This window comes from Crinia signifera, chromosome 4, assembly GCF_055691185.1.
Source record: "Crinia signifera chromosome 4, ASM5569118v1, whole genome shotgun sequence".
Lineage (NCBI taxonomy): Eukaryota > Metazoa > Chordata > Amphibia > Anura > Myobatrachidae > Crinia > Crinia signifera.
The window spans coordinates 340478057-340501366 of NC_139220.1; the positions used below are offsets into that span (position 1 = coordinate 340478057).

General features: G+C 52.2%; 1 protein-coding gene across 1 annotated transcript in view; it reads right to left on the reverse strand.

Moving 5' to 3' along the window:
* Positions 1 to 13807: 13807 nt before the first annotated feature.
* The window catches only part of ELP5 (elongator acetyltransferase complex subunit 5), a 66607-nt gene continuing 57104 nt past the window's right edge, over positions 13808 to 23310 (reverse strand). Inside the window, exon 8 of the mRNA XM_083185905.1 lies at positions 13808 to 14059. Within this exon, the coding sequence (XP_083042031.1) occupies positions 13951 to 14059 (109 nt within the window). The 3' untranslated portion in view covers positions 13808 to 13950. The remainder of the gene's footprint in view (positions 14060 to 23310) is intronic.

Consider the following 23310-nt stretch of genomic DNA (forward strand, 5'->3'; position numbering starts at 1 on the left):
CATGTAATACATCCACCACTGCCCTGCACAGTAATTCCAGCAGCGAAGCTTGTTCCTGCGCCTTCTGCCACGGCGTATGTGATGTCATGTGTATGTGATGTCATGCCGTCACCGCCACTTATGCTTCGCTTACAAACCAAATTGCTGAGTGTCCCGAGACTCTGCCGGGGAAAGCCCGCGCCCGGCGACCATCGCCCTGTACGCTGAGTGACCATATTCCTGGCAGTTTTACCTGCAATCGCCCCATTTGTACGGGGCGTAAGAGGAGCGGGCTCAGTGATCCACGGCACAGTAGATACAATGTTTCTTTTTGTTTTCTTCAAAGTGCATGGACACGAGCATAGCTCCGCCCCTGACAACCCAGAAGTCCTGCCCCCACATTCTGATTGGCCTATGCGCCACTCAGTCAAAGAGAATGGATAACCATCGATAGCTTAAACTATCAATCACACAGTATATAACTATCAATGGCTGGTTGCTGGAGGGACACAGGGCATGGGGCTGCTGGAGGGACACAGGGCACGGGGCTGCTGAGGGACACAGGGCAGGCTTGCTTACCCTCCCGGAATAGCCGGGAGCCTCCCGAAAATTGGGTCCGCCTCACGGCCCACCCGGGAGTGTGGGCAAGCCTCCCGCTTTCTATTCATACCCCCTGCTCCCCCCCTAGCCCGCTGGTTTAATTTCTGCAAATTGCGGGTCCGCGGTGAGGGGGCGGGGCTTAAATGACGCGTTTGCGTCATTTAAGCCCAGCCCCCTGTCCGTGGCCTGCAAATCACGGTTTCCGGCATGGGGGCAGGGCCAAGTGATGTCAGCCTTTCCCCCTTAAAGTTTAAAGTAGGCAAGTATGACACAGGGCATGGGGCTGCTGAGAGACACAGGACAAGGAGATACTGTGCCCGGTTCTGTATAGGTCACTGGTGCGGCCTCCTCTAGGTTCTGTGCCCGGTTCTGTATAGGTCACTGGCGCGGCCTCCTCTAGGTTCTGTGCCCGGTTCTGTATAGGTCACTGGCGCGGCCTCATCTATATACTGTGCCCGGTTCTGTATAGGTCACTGGTGCGGCCTCATCTAGATACTGTGCCCAGTTCTGTATAGGGCACTGGTGCGGCCTCATCTAGACACTGTGCCCAGTTCTGTATAGGTCACTGGTGCGGAGTCATCTAGATATTGTGCCCAGCTCTGTATAGGTCACTGGTGCGGCCTCATCTAGATACTGTGCCTGGTTCTGTATAGGTCACTGGTGCGGCCTCATCTAGATACTGTGCCCGGTTCTGTATAGGTCACTGGTGCCGCCTCATCTAGATACTGTGTCCAGTTCTGTATAGGTCACTGGTACGGCCTCATCTAGATACTGTGCCTGGTTCTGTATAGGTCATTGGTGCGGCCTCATCTAGATACTGTGCCCAGTTCTGTATAGGTCACTGGTGCGGCCTCATCTAGATACTGTGCCCGGTTCTGTATAGGTCACTGGTGCGGCCTCATCTAGATACTGTGCCCAGTTCTGTATAGATCACTGGTGCGGCCTCATCTAGATACTGTGCCCGGTTCTGTATAGGTCACTGGTGCGGCCTCCTCTAGATACTGTGCCTGGTTCTGTATAGGTCATTGGTGCGGCCTCATCTAGATACTGTGCCCAGTTCTGTATAGGTCACTGGTGCGGCCTCATCTAGATACTGTGCCCGGTTCTGTATAGGTCACTGGTGCGGCCTCATCTAGATACTGTGCCCAGTTCTGTATAGGTCACTGGTGCGGCCTCATCTAGATACTGTGCCCGGTTCTGTATAGGTCACTGGTGCGGCCTCCTCTAGATACTGTGCCCGGTTCTGTACAGGTCACTGGTGCGGCCTCCTCTAGATACTGTGCCCGGTTCTGTACAGGTCACTGGTACATCCTCATCTAGATACTGTGCCCGGTTCTGTATAGGTCACTGGTACGGCCAAATCTATATACTGTGCCCAGTTCTGTATAGGTCACTGGTGCGGCCTCATCTAGATACTGTGTCCAGTTCTGTATAGGTCACTGGTGTGGCCTCATCTATATACTGTGCCCGGCTCTGTATAGGTCACTGGTGCGGCCTCATCTAGATACTGTGCCCAGTTCTGTATGGGTCACTGGTGCGGCCTCATCTAGATACTGTGCCCAGTTCTGTATAGGTCACTGGTGCGGCCTCATCTAGATACTGTGTCCGGTTCTGTATAGGTCACTTGTGCGGCCTCATCTATATACTGTGCCCAGTTCTGTATGGGTCATTGGTGCGGCCTTATCTAGATACTGTGCCCAGTTCTGTATAGGTCATTGGTGCGGCCTTATCTAGATACTGTGCCCGGTTCTGTATAGGTCACTGGTATGGCCTCATCTAGGTACTGTGCCCAGTTCTGTATAGGTCACTGGTACGGCCTCATCTAGATACTGTGCCCTGTACTGTATAGGTCACTGGTATGTCCTCATCTAGATACTGTGCCCAGTTCTGTATAGGTCACTGGTGCGGCCTCATCTAGATACTGTGCCCGGTTCTGTATAGGTCACTGGTGCGGCCTCATCTAGATACTGTGCCCGGTTCTGTATAGGTCACTGGTGCGGCCTCATCTAGATACTGTGCCCGGCTCTGTATAGCTCACTGGTGCGGCCTCATCTAGATACTGTGCCCGGTTCTGTATAGGTCACTGGTACGGCCTCATCTATATACTGTGCCCAGTTCTGTATAGGTCACTGGTACAGCCTCATCTATATACTGTGTCCGGTTCTGTATAGGTCACTGGTGCGGCCTCATCTAGATACTGTGCCCGGTTCTGTATAGGTCACTGGTGCGGCCTCATCTAGATACTGTGCCCGGTTCTGTATAGGTCACTGGTGCGGCCTCATCTAGATACTGTGCCCGGTTCTGTATAGGTCACTTGTGCGGCCTCATCTATATACTGTGCCCAGTTCTGTATGGGTCATTGGTGCGGCCTTATCTAGATACTGTGCCCAGTTCTGTATAGGTCATTGGTGCGGCCTTATCTAGATACTGTGCCCGGTTCTGTATAGGTCACTGGTATGGCCTCATCTAGGTACTGTGCCCAGTTCTGTATAGGTCACTGGTACGGCCTCATCTAGATACTGTGCCCTGTACTGTATAGGTCACTGGTATGTCCTCATCTAGATACTGTGCCCAGTTCTGTATAGGTCACTGGTGCGGCCTCATCTAGATACTGTGCCCGGTTCTGTATAGGTCACTGGTGCGGCCTCATCTAGATACTGTGCCCGGTTCTGTATAGGTCACTGGTGCGGCCTCATCTAGATACTGTGCCCGGCTCTGTATAGCTCACTGGTGCGGCCTCATCTAGATACTGTGCCCGGTTCTGTATAGGTCACTGGTACGGCCTCATCTATATACTGTGCCCAGTTCTGTATAGGTCACTGGTACAGCCTCATCTATATACTGTGTCCGGTTCTGTATAGGTCACTGGTGCGGCCTCATCTAGATACTGTGCCCGGTTCTGTATAGGTCACTGGTGCGGCCTCATCTAGATACTGTGCCCGGTTCTGTATAGGTCACTGGTGCGGCCTCATCTAGATACTGTGCCCGGTTCTGTATAGGTCACTGGTGCGGCCTCATCTAGATACTGTGCCCGGTTCTGTATAGGTCACTGGTGCGGCCTCATCTAGATACTGTGCCCGGTTCTGTATAGGTCACTGGTACGGCCTCATCTATATACTGTGCCCGGTTCTGTTTAGGTCACTGGTGCGGCCTCATCTATATACTGTGCCCGGTTCTGTATAGGTCACTGGTGCGGCCTCATCTAGATACTGTGCCCGGTTCTGAATAGGTCATTGGTGCGGCCTCATCTAGATACTGTGCCCGGTTCTGTATAGGTCACTGGTGCGGCCTCATCTAGATACTGTGCCCGGTTCTGTATAGGTCACTGGTGCGGCCTCATCTAGATACTGTGCCCGGTTCTGTATAGGTCACTGGTACGGCCTCATCTATATACTGTGCCCGGTTCTGTTTAGGTCACTGGTGCGGCCTCATCTATATACTGTGCCCGGTTCTGTATAGGTCACTGGTGCGGCCTCATCTAGATACTGTGCCCGGTTCTGTATAGGTCACTGGTGCGGCCTCATCTAGATACTGTGCCCGGTTCTGTATAGGTCACTGGTGCGGCCTCATCTAGATACTGTGCCCGGTTCTGTATAGGTCACTGGTGCGGCCTCATCTATATACTGTGCCCAGTTCTGTATAGGTCACTGGTGCGGCCTCATCTAGATACTGTGCCCGGTTCTGTATAGGTCATTGGTGCGGCGTCATCTAGATACTGTGCCCAGTTCTGTATAGGTCACTGGTGCGGCCTCATCTAGATACTGTGCCCGGTTCTGTATAGGTCACTGGTGCGGCCTCATCTAGATACTGTGCCCAGTTCTGTATAGGTCACTGGTGCGGTCTCATCTAGATACTGTGCCCGGTTCTGTATAGGTCACTGGTGCGGTCTCATCTATATACTGTGCCCGGTTCTGTATAGGTCACTGGTGCGGCCTCCTCTAGATACTGTGCCCGGTTCTGTACAGGTCACTGGTGCGGCCTCCTCTAGATACTGTGCCCGGTTCTGTACAGGTCACTGGTACATCCTCATCTAGATACTGTGCCCAGTTCTGTATAGGTCACTGGTACGGCCACATCTATATACTGTGCCCAGTTCTGTATAGGTCACTGGTGCGGCCTCATCTATATACTGTGCCCGGCTCTGTATAGGTCACTGGTGCGGCCTCATCTAGATACTGTGCCCAGTTCTGTATGGGTCACTGGTGCGGCCTCATCTAGATACTGTGCCCAGTTCTGTATAGGTCACTGGTGCAGCCTCATCTAGATACTGTGCCCGGCTCTGTATAGGTCACTGGTGCGGCCTCATCTAGATACTGTGCCCAGTTCTGTATAGGTCACTGGTGCGGCCTCATCTAGATACTGTACCCGGTTCTGTATAGGTCACTGGTACGGCCAAATCTATATACTGTGCCCGGTTCTGTATAGGTCACTGGTGCGGCCTCATCTAGATACTGTGCCCGGTTCTGTATAGGTCACTGGTGCGGCCTCATCTAGATACTGTGCCCAGTTCTGTATAGGTCACTGGTGCGGCCTCATCTAGATACTGTGCCCAGTTCTGTATAGGTCACTGGTGCGGCCTCATCTAGATACTGTGCACGGTTCTGTATAGGTCACTGGTGCGGCCTCATCTAGATACTGTGCCCAGTTCTGTATAGGTCACTGGTGCGGCCTCATCTAGATACTGTGCCCAGTTCTGTATAGGTCACTGGTGCGGCCTCATCTAGATACTGTGCCCGGTTCTGTATAGGTCACTGGTGCGGCCTCCTCTAGATACTGTGCCCGGTTCTGTACAGGTCACTGGTGCGGCCTCCTCTAGATACTGTGCCCGGTTCTGTACAGGTCACTGGTACATCCTCATCTAGATACTGTGCCCGGTTCTGTATAGGTCACTGGTACGGCCACATCTATATACTGTGCCCAGTTCTGTATAGGTCACTGGTGCGGCCTCATCTAGATACTGTGCCCGGTTCTGTATAGGTCACTGGTGCGGCCTCCTCTAGATACTGTGCCCGGTTCTGTACAGGTCACTGGTGCGGCCTCCTCTAGATACTGTGCCCGGTTCTGTACAGGTCACTGGTACATCCTCATCTAGATACTGTGCCCGGTTCTGTATAGGTCACTGGTACGGCCACATCTATATACTGTGCCCAGTTCTGTATAGGTCACTGGTGTGGCCTCATCTATATACTGTGCCCGGCTCTGTATAGGTCACTGGTGCGGCCTCATCTAGATACTGTGCCCGGTTCTGTATGGGTCACTGGTGCGGCCTCATCTAGATACTGTGCCCAGTTCTGTATAGGTCACTGGTGCAGCCTCATCTAGATACTGTGCCCGGCTCTGTATAGGTCACTGGTGCGGCCTCATCTAGATACTGTGCCCAGTTCTGTATAGGTCACTGGTGCGGCCTCATCCAGATACTGTACCCGGTTCTGTATAGGTCACTGGTACGGCCAAATCTATATACTGTGCCCGGTTCTGTATGGGTCACTGGTGCGGCCTCATCTAGATACTGTGCCCAGTTCTGTATAGGTCACTGGTGCAGCCTCATCTAGATACTGTGCCCGGCTCTGTATAGGTCACTGGTGCGGCCTCATCTAGATACTGTGCCCAGTTCTGTATAGGTCACTGGTGCGGCCTCATCTAGATACTGTGCCCAGTTCTGTATAGGTCACTGGTGCAGCCTCATCTAGATACTGTGCCCAGTTCTGTATGGGTCACTGGTGCGGCCTCATCTAGATACTGTGCCCAGTTCTGTATAGGTCACTGGTGCAGCCTCATCTAGATACTGTGCCCGGCTCTGTATAGGTCACTGGTGTGGCCTCATCTAGATACTGTGCCCGGTTCTGTATAGGTCACTGGTGCGGCCTCATCTATATACTGTGCCCGGTTCTGTATAGGTCACTGGTGCGGCCTCATCTAGATACTGTGCCCGGTTCTGTTTAGGTCACTGGTGCGGCCTCATCTATATACTGTGCCCGGTTCTGTATAGGTCACTGGTGCGGCCTCATCTAGATACTGTGCCCGGTTCTGTATAGGTCATTGGTGCGGCCTCATCTAGATACTGTGCCCGGTTCTGTATAGGTCACTGGTGCGGCCTCATCTAGATACTGTGCCCGGTTCTGTATAGGTCACTGGTGCGGCCTCATCTAGATACTGTGCCCGGTTCTGTATAGGTCACTGGTGCGGCCTCATCTAGATACTGTGCCCGGTTCTGTATAGGTCACTGGTGCGGCCTCATCTATATACTGTGCCCGGTTCTGTTTAGGTCACTGGTGCGGCCTCATCTAGATACTGTACCCGGTTCTGTATAGGTCACTGGTACGGCCAAATCTATATACTGTGCCCGGTTCTGTATAGGTCACTGGTGCGGCCTCATCTAGATACTGTGCCCGGTTCTGTATAGGTCACTGGTGCGGCCTCATCTAGATACTGTGCCCAGTTCTGTATAGGTCACTGGTGCGGCCTCATCTAGATACTGTGCCCAGTTCTGTATAGGTCACTGGTGCGGCCTCATCTAGATACTGTGCCCGGTTCTGTATAGGTCACTGGTGCGGCCTCCTCTAGATACTGTGCCCGGTTCTGTACAGGTCACTGGTGCGGCCTCCTCTAGATACTGTGCCCGGTTCTGTACAGGTCACTGGTACATCCTCATCTAGATACTGTGCCCGGTTCTGTATAGGTCACTGGTACGGCCACATCTATATACTGTGCCCAGTTCTGTATAGGTCACTGGTGTGGCCTCATCTATATACTGTGCCCGGCTCTGTATAGGTCACTGGTGCGGCCTCATCTAGATACTGTGCCCGGTTCTGTATGGGTCACTGGTGCGGCCTCATCTAGATACTGTGCCCAGTTCTGTATAGGTCACTGGTGCAGCCTCATCTAGATACTGTGCCCGGCTCTGTATAGGTCACTGGTGCGGCCTCATCTAGATACTGTGCCCAGTTCTGTATAGGTCACTGGTGCGGCCTCATCCAGATACTGTACCCAGTTCTGTATAGGTCACTGGTACGGCCAAATCTATATACTGTGCCCGGTTCTGTATGGGTCACTGGTGCGGCCTCATCTAGATACTGTGCCCAGTTCTGTATAGGACACTGGTGCAGCCTCATCTAGATACTGTGCCCGGCTCTGTATAGGTCACTGGTGCGGCCTCATCTAGATACTGTGCCCAGTTCTGTATAGGTCACTGGTGCGGCCTCATCTAGATACTGTGCCCAGTTCTGTATAGGTCACTGGTGCAGCCTCATCTAGATACTGTGCCCAGTTCTGTATTGGTCACTGGTGCGGCCTCATCTAGATACTGTGCCCAGTTCTGTATAGGTCACTGGTGCAGCCTCATCTAGATACTGTGCTCGGCTCTGTATAGGTCACTGGTGCGGCCTCATCTAGATACTGTGCCCGGTTCTGTATAGGTCACTGGTGCGGCCTCATCTATATACTGTGCCCGGTTCTGTATAGGTCACTGGTGCGGCCTCATCTAGATACTGTGCCCGGTTCTGTATAGGTCACTGGTGCGGCCTCATCTAGATACTGTGCCCGGTTCTGTATAGGTCACTGGCGCGGCCTCATCTATATACTGTGCCCGGTTCTGTATAGGTCACTGGTGCGGCCTCATCTAGATACTGTGCCCAGTTCTGTATAGGTCACTGGTATGGCCAAATCTATATACTGTGCCCGGTTCTGTATAGGTCACTGGTGCGGCCTCATCTAAATACTGTGCCCGGTTCTGTATAGGTCACTGGTGCGGCCTCATCTAGATACTGTGCCCAGTTCTGTATAGGTCACTGGTGCGGCCTCATCTAGATACTGTACCCGGTTCTGTATAGGTCACTGGTGCAGCCTCATCTAGACACTGTGCCCGGTTCTGTATAGGTCACTGGTGCGGCCTCATCTAGATACTGTGCCCGGTTCTGTATAGGTCACTGGTGCGGTCTCATCTATATACTGTGCCCGGTTCTGTATAGGTCACTGGTGCGGCCTCATCTAGGTACTGTGCCCAGTTCTGTATAGGTCACTGGTGCGGCCTCATCTAGATACTGTGCCCAGTTCTGTATAGGTCACTGGTGCAGCCTCATCTAGATACTGTGCCCGGTTCTGTATAGGTCACTGGTGCGGCCTCATCTAGATACTGTGCCCGGTTCTGTATAGGTCACTGGTGCGGCCTCATCTAGATACTGTGCCCGGTTCTGTATAGGTCACTGGTACGGCCAAATCTATATACTGTGCCCGGTTCTGTATGGGTCACTGGTGCGGCCTCATCTAGATACTGTGCCCAGTTCTGTATAGGTCACTGGTGCAGCCTCATCTAGATACTGTGCCCGGCTCTGTATAGGTCACTGGTGCGGCCTCATCTAGATACTGTACCCGGTTCTGTATAGGTCACTGGTACGGTCAAATCTATATACTGTGCCCGGTTCTGTATAGGTCACTGGTGCGGCCTCATCTAAATACTGTGCCCGGTTCTGTATAGGTCACTGGTGCGGCCTCATCTAGATACTGTGCCCAGTTCTGTATAGGTCACTGGTGCGGCCTCATCTAGATACTGTACCCGGTTCTGTATAGGTCACTGGTGCAGCCTCATCTAGATACTGTGCCCGGTTCTGTATAGGTCACTGGTGCGGTCTCATCTATATACTGTGCCCGGTTCTGTATAGGTCACCGGTGCGGCCTCATCTATATACTGTGCCTGGTTCTGTATAGGTCACCGGTGCGGCCTCATCTAGGTACTGTGCCCAGTTCTGTATAGGTCACTGGTGCGGCCTCATCTAGATACTGTGCACAGTTCTGTATAGGTCACTGGTGCAGCCTCATCTAGATACTGTGCCCGGTTCTGTATAGGTCACTGGTGCGGCCTCATCTAGATACTGTGCCCAGTTCTGTATAGGTCACTGGTGCAGCCTCATCTAGATACTGTGCCCAGTTCTGTATAGGTCACTGGTGCGGCCTCATCTAGATACTGTGCCCGGTTCTGTATAGGTCACTGGTGCGGTCTCATCTATATACTGTGCCCGGTTCTGTATAGGTCACCGGTGCGGCCTCATCTATATACTGTGCCCGGTTCTGTATAGGTCACTGGTGCGGCCTCATCTAGGTACTGTGCCCAGTTCTGTATAGGTCACTGGTGCGGCCTCATCTAGATACTGTGCACAGTTCTGTATAGGTCACTGGTGCAGCCTCATCTAGATACTGTGCCCAGTTCTGTATAGGTCACTGGTGCGGCCTCATCTAGATACTGTGCCCGGTTCTGTATAGGTCACTGGTGCGGCCTCATCTATATACTGTGCCCGGTTCTGTATAGGTCACTGGTACGGCCACATCTATATACTGTGCCCAGTTCTGTATAGGTCACTGGTGTGGCCTCATCTATATACTGTGCCCGGTTCTGTATAGGTCACTGGTGCGGCCTCATCTAGATACTGTGCCCAGTTCTGTATAGGTCACTGGTGCGGCCTCATCTAGATACTGTACCCGGTTCTGTATAGGTCACTGGTACGGCCAAATCTATATACTCTGCCCGGTTCTGTATAGGTCACTGGTGCGGCCTCATCTAGATACTGTGCCCGGTTCTGTATAGGTCACTGGTGCGGCCTCATCTAGATACTGTGTCCGGTTCTGTATAGGTCACTGGTGCGGCCTCATCTAGATACTGTGCCCGGTTCTGTATAGGTCACTGGTGCAGCCTCATCTAGATACTGTGCCCAGTTCTGTATAGGTCACTGGTGCGGCCTCATCTAGATACTGTGCCGAGTTCTGTATAGGTCACTGGTGCAGCCTCATCTAGATACTGTGCCCAGTTCTGTATAGGTCACTGGTGCGGCCTCATCTAGATACTGTGCCGAGTTCTGTATAGGTCACTGGTACAGCCTCATCTAGATACTGTGCCCGGTTCTGTATAGGTCACTGGTGCGGCATCATCTAGATACTGTGCCGAGTTCTGTATAGGTCACTGGTACAGCCTCATCTAGATACTGTGCCCGGTTCTGTATGGGTCACTGGTGCGGCCTCATCTAGATACTGTGCCCAGTTCTGTATAGGTCACTGGTGCAGCCTCATCTAGATACTGTGCCCGGCTCTGTATAGGTCACTGGTGCGGCCTCATCTAGATACTGTGCCCAGTTCTGTATAGGTCACTGGTACAGCCTCATCTATCTACTGTGCCCGGTTCTGTATAGGTCACTTGTGCGGCCTCATCTATATACTGTGCCCAGTTCTGTATAGGACACTGGTGCGGCCTCATCTAGATACTGTGCCCAGTTCTGTATAGGTCACTGGTACGGCCTCATCTAGATACTGTGCCCGGTTCTGTATAGGTCACTGGTGCGGCCTCATCTAGATACTGTGCCCAGTTCTGTATAGGTCACTGGTGCGGCCTCATCTAGATACTGTACCCGGTTCTGTATAGGTCACTGGTACGGCCAAATCTATATACTGTGCCCGGTTCTGTATAGGTCACTGGTACGGCCTCATCTAGATACTGTGCCCGGTTCTGTATAGGTCACTGGTGCAGCCTCATCTAGATACTGTGCCCCGTTCTGTATAGGTCACTGGTGCGGCCTCATCTAGATACTGTGCCCAGTTCTGTATAGGTCACTGGTGCGGCCTCATCTAGATACTGTACCCGGTTCTGTATAGGTCACTGGTACGGCCAAATCTATATACTGTGCCCGGTTCTGTATAGGTCACTGGTGCGGCCTCATCTAAATACTGTGCCCGGTTCTGTATAGGTCACTGGTGCGGCCTCATCTAGATACTGTGCCCAGTTCTGTATAGGTCACTGGTGCGGCCTCATCTAGATACTGTACCCGGTTCTGTATAGGTCACTGGTGCAGCCTCATCTAGATACTGTGCCCAGTTCTGTATAGGTCACTGGTGCGGCCTCATCTAGATACTGTGCCCGGTTCTGTATAGGTCACTGGTGCGGCCTCATCTAGACACTGTGCCCAGTTCTGTATAGGTCACTGGTGCGGCCTCATCTATATACTGTGCCTGGTTCTGTATAGGTCACTGGCGCGGCCTCATCTAGATACTGTGCCCAGTTCTGTATAGGTCACTGGTGCGGCCTTATCTAGATACTGTGCCCAGTTCTGTATAGGTCACTGGTGCGGCCTCATCTAGGTACTGTGCCCAGTTCTGTATAGGTCACTGGTGCGGCCTCATCTGGATACTGTGCCCGGTTCTGTATAGGTCACTGGTACGGCCTCATCTAGATACTGTGCCCAGTTCTGTATAGGTCACTGGTGCGGCCACATCTATATACTGTGCCCGGCTCTGTATAGGTCACTGGTGCAGCCTCATATATATACTGTGCCCAGTTCTGTATAGGTCACTGGTGCGGCCTCATCTAGATACTGTGCCCAGTTCTGTATAGGTCACTGGTGCGGCCTCATCTAGATACTGTGCCCGGTTCTGTATAGGTCACTGGTGCGGCCTCATCTAGATACTGTGCCCGGTTCTGTATAGGTCACTGGTACGGCCTCATCTAGATACTGTGCCCAGTTCTGTATAGGTCACTGGTGCGGCCTCATCTAGATACTGTGCCCGGTTCTGTATAGGTCACTGGTGCGGCCTCATCTACATACTGTGCCCGGTTCTGTATAGGTCACTGGTGCGGCCTCATCCATATACTGGGCCCAGTTCTGTACAGGTCACTGGTGCAGCCTCATCTATATACTGTGCCCAGTTCTGTATAGGTCACTGGTGCGGCCTCATCCATATACTGGGCCCAGTTCTGTACAGGTCACTGGTGCAGCCTCATCTATATACTGTGCCCGGTTCTGTATAGGTCACTGGTGCGGCCTCATCTAGATACTGTGCCCAGTTCTGTATAGGACACTGGTGCGGCCTCATCTAGATACTGTGCCCGGTTCTGTATAGGTCACTGGTGCGGCCTCATCTAGATACTGTGCCCAGTTCTGTATAGGTCACTGGTGCGGTCTCATCTAGATACTGTGCCCGGTTCTGTATAGGTCACTGGTGCGGCCTCATCTAGATACTGTGCCCAGTTCTGTATAGGTCACTGGTGCGGCCTCATCTATATACTGTGCCCGGTTCTGTATAGGTCACTGGTGCGGCCTCATCTAGATACTGTGCCCAGTTCTGTATAGGTCACTGGTGCGGCCTCATCTATATACTGTGCCCAGTTCTGTATAGGTCACTGGTGCGGCCTCATCTAGACACTGTGCCCAGTTCTGTATAGGTCACTGGTGCGGCATCATCTAGATACTGTACCCAGTTGTGTATAGGTCACTGGTACGGCCTCATCTAGATACTGTGCCCAGTTCTGTATAGGTCACTGGTGCGGCCTCATCTATATACTGTGCCCGGTTCTGTATAGGTCACTGGTGCTGCCTCATCTATATACTGTGCCCGGTTCTGTATAGGTCACTGGTGCGGCCTCATCTATATACTGTGCCCAGTTCTGTATAGGTCACTGGTGCGGCCTCATCTAGATACTGTGCCCAGTTCTGTATAGGTCACTGGTGCGGCTTCATCTAGATACTGTGCCCAGTTCTGTACAGGTCACTGGTGCGGCCTCATCTAGATACTGTGCCCAGTTCTGTATAGGTCACTGGTGCGGCCTCATCTAGATACTGTGCCCGGTTCTGTATAGGTCACTGGTGCGGCCTCATCTAGATACTGTGCCCAGTTCTGTATAGGTCACTGGTGCGGCCTCATCTAGATACTGGGCCCAGTCCTGTATAGGTCACTGGTGCGGCCTCATCTAGATACTGTGCCCGGGTCTGTATAGGTCACTGGTGCGGCCTCATCTAGGCACTGTGCCCAGTTCTGTATAGGTCACTGGTGCGGCCTCATCTATATACTGTGCCCGGTTCTGTATAGGTCACTGGTGCGGCCTCATCTAGATACTGTGCCCAGTTCTGTATAGGTCACTGGTGCGGCTTCATCTAGATACTGTGCCCGGTTCTGTATAGGTCACTGGTGCGGCCTCATCTAGGCACTGTGCCCAGTTCTGTATAGGTCACTGGTGCGGCCTCATCTAGATACTGTGCCCGGTTCTGTATAGGTCACTGGTACGGCCTCATCTAGATACTGTGCCCGGTTCTGTATAGGTCACTGGTGCGGCCTCATCTAGGCACTGTGCCCAGTTCTGTATAGGTCACTGGTGCAGCCTCCTCTATATACTGTGCCCGGTTCTGGACACGTCATTAGAGAGTAAGGTGGAGATGAGAACATGGTATTAGTTACCTTTTGCTTACAGACAACATGAAGAACATTTAATTTTATTGTCTTAATAGAAAGTGTGAGAACAGGAGAAGTGCTGGTGGGGACATGGGAGCAGTACAATACACAGGACTATGTACAGAGTAATATACAGGATATTCCTTATACACAGCCATGTGGCTGTCACTACACATCCAGGTCATCGTCCGGGTCTTCATCATCTAGATCATCACTGGGCTCGGGGTCATAGTAGATCTTGGCTGGTCCCATGGCAGAGTGTAGGAGGGACAGTTTCCTAATAAGGAGAGAGCAGAGCAAATATGGGACCTTATACATGGAGAGGAAATCAGCCAGACCGAACATTATCACAGGGGGAATGTAACGTCCTGTAGTATTGTGGTATTGGCAAGTTCCCTACACGTATACCGAAATATGTGACCTTACGCCATGTACTGAGGGAGAGAGAGACCCTCACACTGATGTACAGGGGCACCGATGGTAGACCCCCGTCATACTGATGATTGTACTGAGGGAGAGAGAGACCCTCACACTGATGTACAGGGGGCACCGATGGTAGACCCCCGTCATACTGATGATTGTACTGAGGGAGAGAGACCCTCACACTGATGTACAGGGGGCACCGATGGTAGACCCCCGTCATACTGATGATTGTACTGAGGGAGAGAGACCCTCACACTGATGTACAGGGGGCACCGATGGTAGACCCCCCGTCATACTGATGATTGTACTGAGGGAGAGACCCTCACACTGATGTACAGGGGGCACCGATGGTAGACCCCCCGTCATACTGATGATTGTACTGAGGGAGAGAGAGACCCTCACACTGATGTACAGGGGGCACCGATGGTAGACCCCCCGTCATACTGATGATTGTACTGAGGGAGAGACCCTCACACTGATGTACAGGGGGCACCGATGGTAGACCCCCCGTCATACTGATGATTGTACTGAGGGAGAGAGAGACCCTCACACTGATGTACAGGGGGCACCGATGGTAGACCCCCGTCATACTGATGATTGTACTGAGGGAGACAGCCCCTCACACTGATGTACAGGGGGCACCGATGGTAGACCCCCGTTATACTGATGATTGTACTGAGGGAGAGAGAGACCCTCACACTGATGTACAGGGGGCACCGATGGTAGACCCCCGTCAAACTAATGATTGTACTGAGGGAGACAGCCCCTCACACTGATGTACAGGGGGCACCTATGGTAGACCCCCGTTATACTGATGATTGTACTGAGGGAGAGAGAGATCCTCACACTGATGTACAGGGGGCACCGATGGTAGACCCCCCCGTCATACTGATGATTGTACTGAGGGAGAGACCCTCACACTGATGTACAGGGGGCACCGATGGTAGACCCCCCGTCATACTGATGATTGTACTGAGGGAGAGACCCTCACACTGATGTACAGGGGGCACCGATGGTAGACCCCCCGTCATACTGATGATTGTACTGAGGGAGAGAGAGACCCTCACACTGATGTACAGGGGGCACCGATGGTAGACCCCCGTCATACTGATGATTGTACTGAGGGAGAGAGAGACCCTCACACTGATGTACAGGGGGCACCGATGGTAGACCCCCGTCATACTGATGATTGTACTGAGGGAGAGAGACCCTCACACTGATGTACAGGGGGCACCGACGGTAGACCCCCGTCATACTGATGATTGTACTGAGGGAGACAGCCCCTCACACTGATGTACAGGGGGCACCGATGGTAGACCCCCGTCATACTGATGATTGTACTGAGGGAGAGAGAGACCCTCACACTGATGTACAGGGGGCACCGATGGTAGACCCCCGTCATACTGATGATTGTACTGAGGGAGAGAGACCCTCACACTGATGTACAGGGGGCACCGATGGTAGACCCCCCGTCATACTGATGATTGTACTGAGGGAGAGAGAGACCCTTACACTGATGTACAGGGGGCACCGATGGTAGACCCCCTGTCACGGACCCACCGGTCGCCTGCTCCGATACGTCAATCTGAGCAGCGCCGGCCGTGACTGGGGTTCACTCAGGACACTCGGGTCCTTTCCTTGAGGTACACTGCCACCAGCCAAAACCTGATTTTAGCGCCTGAAACTGCGCAAGGGGCGGCTTGGCTCGCCCCTGACCACACAATACAAGATAACAATGGTAACGTTTTCCAGCCTGTCTCTTATGAGGCTAATGAGTCTTAAGAACACAGAACCAGAACTGAGAATATGTATTATTTATTCCTAGAAATACTACAGAGCTTTAGAAAATAGTTTCAAGATTTTACAATGATTTTAAAAGTACACACGAGTTTAAATGCAATATCAGAAATAAAATAAAAGGAAAAAAAGACAGAACCGTATCCTACAATCCTGAAGTGGGGGGGTCCTCCACAAGAAATCTCTCGTCGCCTACAGCCTGCTTGCTCGACCCCCAGGTAGTGACACTGACTATAGGGAGAAGGTCTTAGTTATACCTTGCAGACTCCCTCATCCCTCCCACCCTTGGGATTCCACTCTTTCCATGCTGAAGGAGTGTGGAAGGTCCCTGGCAATGTACAGTCTGCTGTTTTCAAAGTGATTGATCCTCTTTCCTTGCATAGCAGACCCACTGATAAGAGATGTTAAGGAAGGGGACAAACTCTAACCTCTTCTTCTGGACCATGGTTTATGAGGGCCTCAGATCTTATCTTACATCCTGACTCCGGAGGAGTCCACAGATGTCACACTGAGGAAATACAGGCCTCAAACTTAGACCAGGGTCACCTACAGTTTACATACAAGACATGTCCTGATTCCAATACTTACAGGAGACATAACTATTACACCAATATCAGACATACATTGACCGGACAGATAATCATAACAGGAGGCATACGTTAATTTGATCGATCACCTGATCTGATCGTTACACCTCCCCCTTTTAAAATGGCGCACAGAGGCGGTGACCCACGTCACCGTCTCATCAGTGCGCTATTAACTACATCACCTGGACAGGTAGCAGTGGTCTCTGTGCTGAGACAGACTGCCACTGATTCTGCGGGATCTGTACTAACACTTCACTATACTTGACGTCTGTCATGGCACCACCTGACGCCATAGCCGTGGCTAGGGTGGGCAATGGGCATAGTCCCTGTCCCTCTCGCAGGAGATGGCAAACTAAAAGCACACAGGTGTCCTCGAACCCATAGTCTGTGAGCACACTGATATAGTGGGAGCTGTGTCCATCCCGGCTGATATTGACACAGCCCACCACAGCTGTGCGTCGGACTCCTGGGCACGGATTCTCCCCTGCAGCTGGCAGTTTGGCCTTACTCACTGAGATCAGTACCAGACCATTCCGCCACACCCCAAACGGCCATCCCCCTGGGACTCGTAACTCGGCACGTTTAACTATACCACAGGTGTGGGGCATTCTCCCAGCACTATATACAGACTTAAACATGTCTTCCCAGCACCTCTCCTGAGCTGACTGACCCCCCCTCCCCTTCACTGGGGGGAAGGTCCACTCACTCAACACCTCACACCTCATCCTTTTGTGAGGAGATTCGCCCTCTGTGTCTGTGTGTGTGAATTGTGAAGGGGGGCACGTTTCTGCAAGGGGGAATACCAGCAGGTCATTGTCCCCTGTCTTGGGAACATCCCAGCTCAGCCTTTCTGAGGTAAATGGAGCTGAGTTTACCTGTGCTTCGCGGGCCCTCCCACCCTTCTGGTTACACACAGCAGCTTCCCTACTAGCCACTGGCTCTATTCCTAAAACAACCCTTTCACTGTACCCAGGGGTATCTTTCCCACTTCCCAGGTATGGGGCAGCCTGTGCAGGGTTGCTTCTCAGTTCTGCGTAGAAAGCCAAGCTTTCCCTGGCAGTCCAGGACACCTTCCTGAGCCTGACCTTCCCTCCCAGACCCGCAGGTTCTGTGGCTGGGGTGGTGCCACTGAGGTTCTCAGGAGAGGCATCCGTTATCCAGTGACGCTGGAAAAATGCACTCTCTGGAGGGTTCTCAGTGTCTGGAGGGAACCCCTGCTGTGTTCCTGTATCTGTGTTTGTGTGGCTACAGGAAGGAGGGGGGTTTGGGGGGAAAGCTGCAGTAAGGGACACTCTCTCCCTATCTGACAGTTCTACAGTGCACACAGGACCCACCGGGTCACTTATTATACCTGGTACCACATTTCCCACAGTAGCGCAAGACATCACATTATCAACAGTAACATCAATATCATAACCTGGGGAGACATCCTGCAATACCTGCAAATTAGCCTGTGCATCTTCCACAACACATGGGGCCCATCCTGCTGGCTTACAATTGCACCATGGCAAAAACGCTATATCTGGATCCCATTGTCTCTGAGCAGGAATGGGGTTATCTGAGCATGTTGTCACCAGTAACTTATTGGCAGGTACATGCGCTGCCTGCAACCAACTCAGATCGGTCCCATTTGTGCAGTTAGCGTCCCCGGGCACCATGTCGCAACCAGACATCACTGGAGGAACAGGGTTAACGTCTAGCACAGCAACCTTAATGACATCACCAGCAGCACTCCTACCACTGGTGAGTGAGGGTGTCTCATTCCCAACTAGATTAGGGCATTCATTTAACCCCACAAACTGGCAAGGAGTACCCACTATACCTGTCTCTAACTCACCCTCCACCTGTACCGAAGGTACGGCACTATCGCAGATCATCCCAGGGGCTTCACACAAAATAACAACATTGCAATGTTCAGCATGGTTACATACTACCTGAGATGCATCATATGGTTCAGAAGGGTTAGCGACAGATATGTGTGGAGTTAATAAAAGTCCCACATCAGTAGTCCCACACATACTTGTGTGCATACAGTCAGAAAGTCCCATTCCTATTTCCGACATAGTCTCCCCCCTGCATACTTTCACTATGCAGCCAGACGCTTCCGGCAACAAATCTGGAGCAACGGGAGGGAACATGCTGCTCACATCTTCCAGCAGTTTAAACTGGGCCTTGTGATGTGAGGTCTCTGGAACAGGTTCCATGACTGCTGTAGTAGGCAGAGGCACCTTGCCCTGGTGGGGCACCCCTGGTGAGAGCAAGCTGCTGACATCCTCAGATTCTGCTTCTCCCAACCGTTTAAACTGGAACTTTGCTTTCAGAGCTGGTAACAGCAGCTGTTCTAGGCGACGCCACTCCACACCTATCCGGCGGCACTGATCTCCCCAAAATGGGGTATCCAGCTTTCTCCAAGCATCGACCTCCTGCTGCGCAAATTTGTAACATTGTCCCAGTTCTCTCAGCAGCACCCAAGGAGACGCGGATGGACCCCAGAAACGAAATGCTGCACGATACTGGCTGAAGGCATTGCACTCATCATAACTGGCCTGGATGAGCTGCATGATCATCTCCCCACGAGTGTGGTTGTGGCAGGAGATACCTTGCAGCTGGCATTCTTCCGTTAGTTCCTCTGTGCTCAGTAGGGTAAACACATCATTATCCTCCACTGGGTCAATATACCCACTGGGCTCTTCTGGTGCTGTAGGGGATTGGTACTCTGCAGTCTCCCTGACTGCCACACATCCTACAGTCTCCCTGGTGCTAGCAGAGATGTCAGCTCTCTGAGCATCGGCTGTAGTGTCCAGGGCCAGCTCATTACTCACAACCAAGCTGACACTCACTTGGCTTCCTCTGTCTGCTTCCAAGACAGGGAACTGTGCATGACGCGGTCCGGTGAAATTCGCGTCAGCGGTCATTTGGGACCTCTGTCCCTTGTTAGGCTCCCCATGATTGATAACAGAGTCCACACCATGATCCAACACATTATTTACTTCCGCAGACAGTAAAAGTTCAGTACGAAGCCCATCTCCTGCTAACTCAGTAGCCACGGCAGATAAAGTCTCACGTAAAGGTTCGCCATCATGATGCCCTGTATCATCCTCCACTGGTTCACCAACAGCGATCAGCCCCCTGAGCCTCACCAGTTCCAACTGGTACTCACGCTCGGCATGACGCTCTGCAGCCTCTCGTACGGCTTTGCGCTCCTCAGCCTCTCGTCTGGCTTTGCACTCCGCAGCCTCTCTGTTGACAATGGCTTTGCGCTCCGCAGCCTCTCTGTCGACAATGCCTTGGCAGAACTGCACCAGCTGCAAAGCGAATACGGGGTTCACATTCTTAATTTGCCTGATAACAGCTAGAAGGTCGCTCGGCAGTGTAGACTTGCTGGGTCCAGCAGAAGTGTTTGACCCTGGCGCGGAATCGTTTGTACTGTCCAGTGCTGACTGAGCCCCTGGGGTAGGATTGTCCATGGACTGGTTTCCTCCAGCAGCTAGAGTCCGATCGGCATCCACTAGTGCCTGAATCATACGTTTTCTACTCTGGCCAGACCAAGGGATATTCCTCTGCACACACACGACCGCCAGGTCATCTCTCCTCATCTGCTGGTAATCAGCCATCCGGAGTCTCACACTTGTCAAATAAAATGATAGGAAAGAAAACCAAGAGAAGGGAGGGAACAGAAATTGCATCCACTGTGTGACTTTTAAAACTATAGTAAAGCTCTGAGTTCTGATTCTGGTGATTTGGGTATTTCTCACAAAATTCTACCCACACTCACTTAAGTTCTTAAAGAGAAAAATTAATTCTCCATCCCACCGCTTGCCGCCAAATGTCACGGACCCACCGGTCGCCTGCTCCGATACGTCAATCTGAGCAGCGCCGGCCGTGACTGGGGTTCACTCAGGACACTCGGGTCCTTTCCTTGAGGTACACTGCCACCAGCCAAAACCTGATTTTAGCGCCTGAAACTGCGCAAGGGGCGGCTTGGCTCGCCCCTGACCACACAATACAAGATAACAATGGTAACGTTTTCCAGCCTGTCTCTTATGAGGCTAATGAGTCTTAAGAACACAGAACCAGAACTGAGAATATGTATTATTTATTCCTAGAAATACTACAGAGCTTTAGAAAATAGTTTCAAGATTTTACAATGATTTTAAAAGTACACACGAGTTTAAATGCAATATCAGAAATAAAATACAAGGAAAAAAAGACAGAACCGTATCCTACAATCCTGAAGTGGGGGGGTCCTCCACAAGAAATCTCTCGTCGCCTACAGCCTGCTTGCTCGACCCCCAGGTAGTGACACTGACTATAGGGAGAAGGTCTTAGTTATACCTTGCAGACTCCCTCATCCCTCCCACCCTTGGGATTCCACTCTTTCCATGCTGAAGGAGTGTGGAAGGTCCCTGGCAATGTACAGTCTGCTGTTTTCAAAGTGATTGATCCTCCTCCTTCCTTGCATAGCAGACCCACTGATAAGAGATGTTAAGGAAGGGGACAAACTCTAACCTCTTCTTCTGGACCATGGTTTATGAGGGCCTCAGATCTTATCTTACATCCTGACTCCGGAGGAGTCCACAGATGTCACACTGAGGAAATACAGGCCTCAAACTTAGACCAGGGTCACCTACAGTTTACATACAAGACATGTCCTGATTCCAATACTCACAGGAGACATAACTATTACACCAATATCAGACATACATTGACCGGACAGATAATCATAACAGGAGGCATACGTTACTTTGATCGATCACCTGATCTGATCGTTACACCCCCGTCATACTGATGATTGTACTGAGGGAGAGAGAGACCCTCACACTGATGTACAGGGGGCACCGATGGTAGACCCCCGTCATACTGATGATTGTACTGAGGGAGAGAGAGAGACCCTCACACTGATGTACAGGGGGCACCGATGGTAGACCCCCCGTCATACTGATGATTGTACTGAGGGAGAGAGAGTCCCTCACACTGATGTACAGGGGGCACCGATGGTAGACCCCCGTCATACTGATGATTGTACTGAGGGGGAGAGACCCTCACACTGATGTACAGGGGGCACCGATGGTAGACCCCCGTCATACTGATGATTGTACTGAGGGAGAGAGAGACCCTCACACTGATGTACAAGGGGCACCGATGGTAGACCCCCGTCATACTGATGATTGTACTGAGGGAGAGAGAGACCCTCACACTGATGTACAGGGGCACCGATGGTAGACCCCCGTCATACTGATGATTGTACTGAGGGAGAGAGAGACCCTCACACTGATGTACAGGGGGCACCGATGGTAGACCCCCGTCATACTGATGATTGTACTGAGGGAGAGAGAGACCCTCACACTGATGCACAGGAGGCACCGATGGTAGACCCCCGTCATACTGATGATTGTACTGAGGGAGGGAGAGACCCTCACACTGATGTACAGGGGGCACCGATGGTAGACCCCCGTCATACTGATGATTGTACTGAGGGAGAGAGATCCTCACACTGATGTACAGGGGGCACCGATGGTAGACCCCCGTCATACTGATGATTGTACTGAGGGAGACAGCCCCTCACACTGATGTACAGGGGGCACCGATGGTAGACCCCCGTTATACTGATGATTGTACTGAGGGAGAGAGAGACCCTCACACTGATGTACAGGGGGCACCGATGGTAGACCCCCGTCAAACTAATGATTGTACTGAGGGAGAGAGAGACCCTCACACTGATGTACAGGGGGCACCGATGGTAGACCCCCGTCATACTGATGATTGTACTGAGGGAGAGACCCTCACACTGATGTACAGGGGGCACCGATGGTAGACCCCCCGTCATACTGATGATTGTACTGAGGGAGAGAGAGACCCTCACACTGATGTACAGGGGGCACCGACGGTAGACCCCCGTCATACTGATGATTGTACTGAGGGAGAGAGACCCTCACACTGATGTACAGGGGGCACCGACGGTAGACCCCCGTCATACTGATGATTGTACTGAGGGAGACAGCCCCTCACACTGATGTACAGGGGGCACCGACGGTAGACCCCCGTCATACTGATGATTATACTGAGGGAGAGAGAGACCCTCACACTGATGTACAGGGGGCACCGATGGTAGACCCCCGTCATACTGATGATTGTACTGAGGGAGAGAGACCCTCACACTGATGTACAGGGGGCACCGATGGTAGACCCCCCGTCATACTGATGATTGTACTGAGGGAGAGAGAGACCCTTACACTGATGTACAGGGGGCACCGATGGTAGACCCCCGTCATACTGATGATTGTACTGAGGGAGAGAGAGAGACCCTCACACTGATGTACAGGGGGCACCGATGGTAGACCCCCGTCATACTGATGATTGTACTGAGGGAGAGAGAGTCCCTCACACTGATGTACAGGGGGCACCGATGGTAGACCCCCGTCATACTGATGATTGTACTGAGGGAGAGAGAGACCCTCACACTGATGCACAGGAGGCACCGATGGTAGACCCCCGTCATACTGATGATTGTACTGAGGGAGGGAGAGACCCTCACACTGATGTACAGGGGGCACCGATGGTAGACCCCCGTCATACTGATGATTGTACTGAGGGAGAGAGATCCTCACACTGATGTACAGGGGGCACCGATGGTAGACCCCCGTCATACTGATGATTGTACTGAGGGAGACAGCCCCTCACACTGATGTACAGGGGGCACCGATGGTAGACCCCCGTCATA